This window comes from Urtica dioica, chromosome 5 (genome assembly GCF_054948205.1).
Source record: "Urtica dioica subsp. dioica isolate 48M chromosome 5, U.dioica_male_clone48M_v1_H2, whole genome shotgun sequence".
Lineage (NCBI taxonomy): Eukaryota > Viridiplantae > Streptophyta > Magnoliopsida > Rosales > Urticaceae > Urtica > Urtica dioica.
This window is the reverse complement of record NC_142760.1, coordinates 20,127,631-20,136,436: the sequence shown is the minus strand read 5'-3', so window position 1 is coordinate 20,136,436 and position 8,806 is coordinate 20,127,631. Positions and strand designations below refer to the sequence as shown.

The 8,806-nt window shown below is 47.4% G+C and overlaps 1 protein-coding gene across 1 annotated transcript; it reads right to left on the bottom strand.

Moving 5' to 3' along the window:
* Positions 1 to 3,758: 3,758 nt before the first annotated feature.
* LOC149397590 (uncharacterized) lies at positions 3,759 to 8,498 on the bottom strand. Its single transcript, XM_089614275.1, has 6 exons — positions 5,242 to 8,498; positions 5,021 to 5,078; positions 4,877 to 4,901; positions 4,664 to 4,810; positions 4,058 to 4,585; positions 3,759 to 4,000 (listed from the first exon to the last, which is right to left on the bottom strand). Exons 1-6 carry the CDS (start codon positions 8,496 to 8,498, stop codon positions 3,759 to 3,761), a joined length of 4,257 nt encoding a protein of 1,418 aa, XP_089470401.1.
* Between the last annotated feature and the right edge of the window lie 308 nt (positions 8,499 to 8,806).

Genomic DNA, 8,806 nt, shown 5'->3' with positions numbered 1-8,806 from the left:
GGAGTCATGTAGAGTCGGCACGAATAGTAGATATTCGACTCATGGACTCGGGAATCAACTCGAGGAGTCATGTAGAATCGGCACGAGGAGTAGGTAGTCGACTCATGGACTCGGTACTCAATTCTAGGAGCGAACTCAACTCGAGGAGTGAACTCAACTTGAGGACTCATGTAGAATTGGCACGAGGAGTAGTTAGTCAACTCGTGGACTCGGGACTCAACTCGAGGAACGAACTCGAATCGAGGAGTGAACACAACTCCTGGTGTCACGTAGAGTCGGCACGAGGAGTAGTTAGTCGACTGGCAAACTCGGTACTCATCTCGAGGAGCGAACTCAACTCGAGGAGACATGTAGAGTCGGCACGAGGAGTAGTTATTCGATTCATGGACTCGGGAATCAACTAGAGGAGTGATGTAGATTCGGCACGAGGAGTAGTAAGTCGACTCGTGGAATCGGGACTCAACTCGAGGAGCGAACTCTACTCGAGGAGTGAACTCAACTCGAGTGGTGAACTCAACTCGAGGAGTCATGTAGAGTCGACACGAGGAGTAGTTAGTCGACTCCTGGACTCGGGACTCAACTCGAGGACCGAACTCAACTCGAGGAGTGAACTCAACTCGAGCAGTCATGTAGAGTCGGAACGAGGAGTAGTTAGTCGACTCATGGACTCGGTACTCAACTCGAGGAGCGAACTCAACTTGAGGAGTGAACTCAACTCGAGGAGTCATGTAGAGTCAGCACGAGGAGTAGTTGGTCAACTCGTGGACTCGGGACTCATCTCGAGGAGTCATGTAGAGTCGACTCGCGAACTCGGTACTTGAGAAACGTACTGAACTGGAGTGGTGAACTCAACTCGAGGAGTCATGTAGAGTCGGCACGAGGAGTAGTTGGTTGACTCGCGAACTCGGTACTTAACTCGAGAAGCGAGCTCAACTCGAGGAGTGAACTCAACTCGAGGAGCGAACTCAACTCGAGGAGTCATGTAGAGTCGACACGAGGAGTAGTTATTCGATTCATGGACTCGGGAATCAACTAGAGGAGTGATGTAGATTCGGCACGAGGAGTAGTAAGTCGACTCGTGGAATCGGGACTCAACTCGAGGAGCGAACTCTACTCGAGGAGTGAACTCAACTCGAGTGGTGAACTCAACTCGAGGAGTCATGTAGAGTCGACACGAGGAGTAGTTAGACGACTCCTGGACTCGGGACTCAACTCGAGGAGCGAACTCAACTCGAGGAGTGAACTCAACTCGAGGAGTCATGTAGAGTCGGCACGAGGAGTAGGTAGTCGACTCATGGACTCGGTACTCAACTCGAGGAGCGAACTCAACTCGAGGAGTCATGTAGACTCGGCACGAGGAGTAGTTAGTCAACTCATGGACTCGGGACTCAACTCGAGGAGCGAACTCAACTCGAGTAGTCATGTACAGTCGACACGAGGTGTAGTTAATCCACTCGTGGACTCGGGACTCAACTCGAGGATCGAACTCAACTCTAGGAGTGAACTCAACTCGAGGAGTCATGTAGAATCGGCACGAGGAGTAGTTAGTCAACTCGTGGACTCGGGACTCAACTCGAGGAACGAACTCGAATTGAGGAGTGAACACAACTCCAGGTGTCACGTAGAGTCGGCACGAGGAGTAGTTAGTCGACTCGCGGACTCGGTACTCATCTCGAGGAGCGAACTCAACTCGAGGAGTCATGTAGAGTCGGCACGAGGAGTAGTTATTCGACTCATGGACTCGGGAATCAACTCGAGTAGTGAACTCAACTCGAGGAGTCATGTAGAGTCGGCACGAGGAGTAGGTAGTCGACTCATGGACTCGGTACTCAACTCGAGGAGCGAATTCAACTAGAGGAGTGAACGCAACTCGAGGAGTCATGTAGACTCGGCACGAGGAGTAGTTAGTCAACTCATGGACTCGGGACTCAACTCGAGGAGCGAACTCAACTCGAGTAGTCATGTACAGTCGACACGAGGTGTAGTTAATCCACTCGTGGACTTGGGACTCAAATCGAGGATCGAACTCAACTCTAGGAGTGAACTCAACTCGAGGAGTCATGTAGAATCGGCACGAGGAGTAGTTAGTCAACTCGTGGACTCGGGACTCAACTCGAGGAACGAACTCGAATTGAGGAGTGAACACAACTCCAGGTGTCACGTAGAGTCGGCACGAGGAGTAGTTAGTCGACTCGCGGACTCGGTACTCATCTCGAGGAGCGAACTCAACTCGAGGAGTCATGTAGAGTCGGCACGAGGAGTAGTTATTCGACTCATGGACTCGGGAATCAACTCGAGGAGTGAACTCAATTCGAGGAGTCATGTAGAGTCGGCACGAGGAGTAGGTAGTCGACTCATGGACTCGGTACTCAACTCGAGGAGCGAACTCAACTCGAGGAGTGAACTCAACTCGAGGAGTCATGTAGACTCAGCACGAGGAGTAGTTAGTCAACTCATGGACTCGGGACTCAACTCGAGGAGCGAACTCAACTCGAGTAGTCATGTACAGTCGACACGAGGTGTAGTTAATCCACTCGTGGACTCGGGACTCAATTCGAGGATCGAACTCAACTCTAGGAGTGAACTCAACTCGAGGAGTCATGTAGAATCGGCACGAGGAGTAGTTAGTCAACTCGTGGACTCGGGACTCAACTCGAGGAACGAACTCGAATTGAGGAGTGAACACAATTCCAGGTGTCACGTAGAGTCGGCACGAGGAGTAGTTAGTCGACTCGCGGAATCGGTACTCATCTCGAGGAGCGAACTCAACTCGAGGAGTCATGTAGAGTCGGCACGAGGAGTAGTTATTCGACTCATGGACTCGGGAATCAACTCGAGGACTGAACTCAACTCGAGGAGTCATGTAGAGTCGGCACGAGGAGTAGGTAGTCGACTCATGGACTCGGTACTCAACTCGAGGAGCGAACTCAACTCGAGGAGTGAACTCAACTCGAGGAGTCATGTAGACTCGGCACGAGGAGTAGTTAGTCAACTCATGGACTCGGGACTCAACTCGAGGAGCGAACTCAACTCGAGTAGTCATGTACAGTCGACACGAGGTGTAGTTAATCCACTCGTGGACTCGGGACTCAACTCGAGGATCGAACTCAACTCTAGGAGTGATCTCAACTCGAGGAGTCATGTAGAATCGGCACGAGGAGTAGTTAGTCAACTCGTGGACTCGGGACTCAACTCGAGGAACGAACTCGAATTGAGGAGTGAACACAACTCCAGGTGATAGAGAATCCCTTCGAGAGAATGAAAGGAGCCTCGGATCAAAGCGGAATGAACGTGGAGTCGTCTCGAGAGTCGAAATACCTGATCAGCTTGGCCTTGAATATGCAATTTCGGATGTTGTTTGTGGATTTATGGTTTGTGTTGAATTCAGATAAGGGTCGTAGAGGTTGTATGGAATGAAAATCGCCACAATAGTTTATGGTGCGAACTATTGATAAGATTGGATAATCAAGAACGCCACAAGGGATTGCCTTGATAAGTTCTTCGTTTAGGGCTTAAAATTTCAGAGAACTAATCCTCACACAAATGTTTGATAATCAAAGATGGTCTGCCTTCTACTTCCACACAATTACTACAAATACTCAATTCGAGATTATGGTTACAAAAACCAAAGAGACGCCATAAATCTCGAATTTAACACAAAAAGGAAATAACTCTCAGACCATAAGCTCACAAACGGTTACAAGAAAACCAACAGTCTCACACACACATAAAATTCGTTTATCCCTTTGGGCTTGACTCTATTTCGGATTATTGCCTTGAGTTTGGGCTGAGATCATGTTGACGATTCTGGGCTCTTCTATGGCAATATTTTGGGCTCCAAACTTGTGAAGTAGGCTGGTCACTTGCTCTTTGAATCTCTTGGTTCTGGCTCGCGTCATTGGGCCCTCCGGTGTATCCTTGATTGAATGCGAATGCATGTTCGTTGTGATGTCCTCATCATTGCCCCCGGGTTGGAAAGGATTTGCCCTCAAATCCAAATCTGCATGAAAAGGAGACAAATCAGCAACATTAAAAGTAGCACTTACATTATACTTACCTTGGAGATCAAGTTTGTATGCATTGTCGTTGATTTTCGACACCACTTGGAATGGACCGTCGCCGCGAGGGAGTAACTTGGACTTGCGTTGTTCTGGAAAACGTTCCTTGCGCATATGAATCCAAACCCAATCTCCGGGCTGAAACAAAACTTTTGTGCGCCCTTTGTTTGCTTGCTTTGCATATTGATCGTTGCGTCGCTCAATGTTGGCCCGAACTTTTTCGTGGAGAGATTGTACAAAATCAGCCTTCCGTGCGCCATCGAGATTAACCTGTTGAGAACTAGGCAAAGGAAACAAATCCAAAGGCGTAATAGGATTGAAACCATACACAATTTCGAAAGGTGAAAATGTAGTGGCTGAATGCTTGCTGTGATTGTATGCAAATTCGACATGAGGCAAACATTCTTCCCAAGACTTAAGATTAGTTTTGATTATGGCACGCAACAAAGTAGACAATGTTCTATTCACAACTTCCGTTTGCCCATCAGTTTGGGGGTGACAAGTGGTAGAGAAAAGTAATTTCGTACCTAATTTTGTCCACAATGTCTTCCAAAAATAACTCAAGAATTTCGCATCACGATCGGAAACAATGGTTTTAGGCATACCGTGGAGTCGTACGATGTCGCGGAAGAACAAGTTGGCGATGTTGGAAGCATCGCTGGTCTTCTTGCAGGGGCTGAAATGCGCCATCTTGGAGAACCGATCAACGACAACAAAAATGGAATCATTTCCCTTGCTAGATCGAGGCAAACCTAAAACAAAGTCCATAGATAAATCAATCCAAGGAGAAGTAGACACGGGAAGAGGAGTGTACATACCATGGGGCAGACTTTTTGATTTAGCCTTTTTACAAACAATATAATTTCCACAAATTCGTTCAACATCTTTTCGCATGTTCGGCCAATAAAAATTTGATTGCAAAATAGGCAGCGTTTTAGCAACACCAAAATGACCCATCAAACCACCACTATGTGCCTCACGAATAAGTAATTCACGCATAGAACCACTAGGCAAACATAGCTTGTTTTTGTAAAACAAAAATCCATCATGCAAATAAAATTTTCCAAAAGCTTTTTGTGAACAGTTTGCATGAATTTCACCAAAATCCGAATCATCTTTGTACAACTCTTTTATTATTTCAAAACCCAACAAGTGTGCAGTCAAAGATGAAAGTAAAACATACCTCCGAGAAAGGGCGTCGGCTACCACATTCTCTTTACCTGATTTGTACCGAATGACGTAAGGAAAAGGTTCGATGAACTCTACCCACGTCGCATGTCGTTTATTCAACTTGTGTTGTCCTTTGAGGTACTTTAAGGACTCGTGGTCGGTGTGAATGATGAACTCTTTGGAAAGGAGATAGTGTTGCCATGTTTCCAAAGCGCGGATGAGTGCGTAGAGCTCTTTGTCGTAGGTCGGGTAATTCAGCGATGCGCCTTTCAATTTCTCGCTGAAATACGCCAAGGGACGTCCTTGTTGCATAAGGACAGCGCCAATACCAATGCCTGAAGCGTCGCATTGAATTTCGAAGGGCTGGTCAAAATTGGGCAGCGCCAAAAGAGGAGGATTGATGAGGCGCTCTTTCAAAGTTTGGAATGCTCCCTCTTGCTCGTATCCCCATTGGAATCCCACATCTTTTTTTATTAATTCGGTCAAAGGGGCTGCGATGGTGCTGAAATTGGGAACAAAGCGACGGTAAAATCCCGCAAGGCCGTGGAAGCTTCTAACTTGTTGCACGGTCGTTGGTGTTGGCCACTCTTGAATTGCCTTGACTTTCGCGCTATCCACGGAGATTCCTTTAGCGCTGACTACGAAACCAAGAAACACAACTTTGTCCGTGCAAAAAGAGCATTTGGACAAGTTAGCATATAATTGTTCTTTGCGCAACACTTCAAAAACCTTGTTCAAATGAATCATGTGGTCATCAAAAGTCATACTATAAATCAAGATATCATCGAAATAAACAACCACAAATTTCCCAATGAAAGAACGAAGTACATGGTTCATTAAGCGCATGAAAGTACTCGGAGCATTTGTTAAACCAAACGGCATGACTAACCACTCGTATAAACCTTGTTTTGTTTTGAAAGCTGTTTTCCATTCATCACCCTCTTTCATTCTTATTTGGTGATAACCACTTCGCAAGTCAATTTTTGTAAAAACACACGCACCATGCAATTCATCAAGCATATCATCTAACCTAGGAATAGGAAATCGATACTTTACCGTGATGAAGTTGATGGCGCGACAATCTACACACATGCGCCAGCTGCCATCTTTTTTTGGGACGAGGAGAACGGGTACCGCGCATGGACTCAAGCTCTCGCGGATGTATCCTTTGGCCATGAGGTCATCAATTTGTCGCTGGAGCTCCTTTGTCTCGGTTGGATTAACACGGTACGCTGGACGATTTGGAAGGGCAGCGCCGGGGACTAAGTCAATTTGATGTTCGATGCCGCGGATTGGTGGCAAACCGGATGGAACATCATCGGGAAAAACGTCCGCAAAATCCTGTAACAATTCCACAACAAGACTAGGCAAATTTTTGTCAAGTTGGTCAGCGTGTAAAAGATGTCCTTTGTGCAAGAACATCATAATCGGTTTTTCATTAAAAATTGCCTTTTTAACCTTGCTTGCACTCACTAAAAAATTTTGTTTTCTCTCATGGGTTTTGACCAGAGTTTGATTGGCTTTTTCTTTGGTACTCGTGGTCTGTTTGGGAGAATGGCTAATGTGTTTAATGTGGTTGGCATTTTGGTGGAGGTGAGCTTGATCTTTGAGGACTTGGGATGGAGAAAGTGGGGAAAGGACAATCTGATGGTTTTTGTGGAGGAATTTGTATTTGTTGGAAAGACCATCATGAACAGTACGTCGGTCGAATTGCCAAGGGCGGCCAAGGAGGAGGTGACACACTTCCATTGGTGCAACGTCGCATAAAACTTCGTCCTCGTATTTGCCAATTTTGAAAGGGACAAGGACCTGGTCGGTGACGCGTACTTCGCCACTATCGTTCAACCAATGGAGCTTGTACGGGTGAGGATGCTTGGAGGTTGGCAAGGACAGCTTGTGGACAAGGATGGTGCTTGCGACGTTGGTGCAGCTGCCGCTATCAATAATGAGGCTGCACACTTTGTCATGGATATGGCAGCGAGTGTGGAAGATGGATTCTCGCTGCGCGTGCTCATCATCGTCTTTGGCGGAAACACTAAGCACTCGCCGGGTGACCAAGGTGAGTTGTTCATCTTCAACTTCAACCTCATAGTCGTCGTAGGTCGGTTCGCCATAATCAACACCGGTTTGGGTTGCTGCCTCATCGTCCGTGATTACATCACCGTCGGGTAGGAGAATCATGGAGCGCTTGTTTGGACATTCGGAAGCAATATGGCCTTTACCTCGACATTTGAAGCAGGTGAGGTCGCGGTTACGTTGAGGGGTCGAAGCGGGAAGCTTGCCTTTGTTCACGGGGTCGGGAGGTGGTCGTTGGTGAGGGACGGTTGGTAAGGCCGATTGTGGCTTCGGAGGAGAGTATTTGTTTTCGCCGGTGTTGGGGAAGGTGGATTGCCATGGTGTTTTGTCGGGGAAGCGGTTGTATCTTGAGGAGTCTGTTTTGAGCTGTTTCTCGACCACTATTGCCATATGCACCAAATCCTCCATGTCGATAAACTGTTTGATTTCGACTTGGCGTGCGATATCTCGGTTGAGACCGGACAAGAAACGGGCCATGGTTGCCTCCCGTTCTTCGTCAACTCCGGTGCGCATGAGAGTCATTTCCAGGTCTTGAAAGTACTCTTCAACGGAGCGTGAACCTTGTCGAAGACGCTGAAGGCGGTTGAACATGTCGCGGTAATAATGGGTCGGAATGAACCGCTTGCGCATGACTGTTTTCATCTCGTCCCATGTGGCAATGGGCTGTTCGCCGGCACGTCGTCTACTAGTGGAAATCTGCTCCCACCATATCAAGGCATAGTCACTGAATTCCGTGGCGGCGAGCTTCACCTTCCTCAAATCCGAATATTGGTGACAATCGAAAATGAGTTCAATCTTCCGCTCCCAATCAAAGTAAGCGTCGGGGTCGTTCTTGCCGTCGAAGGAAGGAACACGCATTTTGATGCCGCGGAAATCATCATCATGGTGACGGTGGTGTGCATGAGCTCGTCCTCGAGGGTGATCAAAATCCAAAACATCGGAAACAACTTGTTCGTCGTCGTCGTTCGTCCAAGTTCCGCGATGCGCTGGTGGAAGGCCTCGTCCGCGTGTTTGTCCGCGGCGTGATGGAAAACCACGTCTTTGGTCTCCTTGGTGGTAGAACGGGTTCTCGAAGTCAGGTGCTTGCCGTTGCTCGGTGTGCACAAATTCTGCAGTTTGATGTTGTTCGATGTTGTCTAAGCGGGCAAGAATCGGATCGAGGAACCGCTGCATGGTGTGGACAAGGTCGTCCATCGTCAAAGGTGGTTGCGAGGATGAAGCACTATCTCGTCGAGGAGTTGTCATGAATCTGCGTAAATGAACAGTAGTATATATATACGATATATAAGGTTAATGGTCCTCACAAAATCACTCCCTTACGTGTTTCGCTCGTAATTTGGAAATTCACTCGTGTTTGGACACTCAAATATGGCTTTTGCTATAATGTAACACTCTGCCTTTTTCCGCTCGTAAGTCCTCTTAAAATTTTAAAACCCAAACAGAAAAACGATCAAGGTGGTGGTGGCTGAAGGAAAAAGCTGGAAAAAGGTAAAATTTTCGAC

What these genes read in the sequence shown, in the direction of transcription:
- LOC149397590 (XM_089614275.1), bottom strand. Translation starts at nt 8,498, where the DNA reads ATGGACGACCTTGTCCACACCATGCAGCGGTTCCTCGATCCGATTCTT. An exon ending in TCGTGAGGCACATAGTGGTG is followed by an intron (nt 4,902 to 5,020) that starts GTTTGATGGGTC and finishes GTTTGTAAAAAG; the next exon opens with GCTAAATCAAAAAGTCTGCC. An exon ending in CGACATCGTACGACTCCACG is followed by an intron (nt 4,586 to 4,663) that starts GTATGCCTAAAA and finishes GGACAAAATTAG; the next exon opens with GTACGAAATTACTTTTCTCT.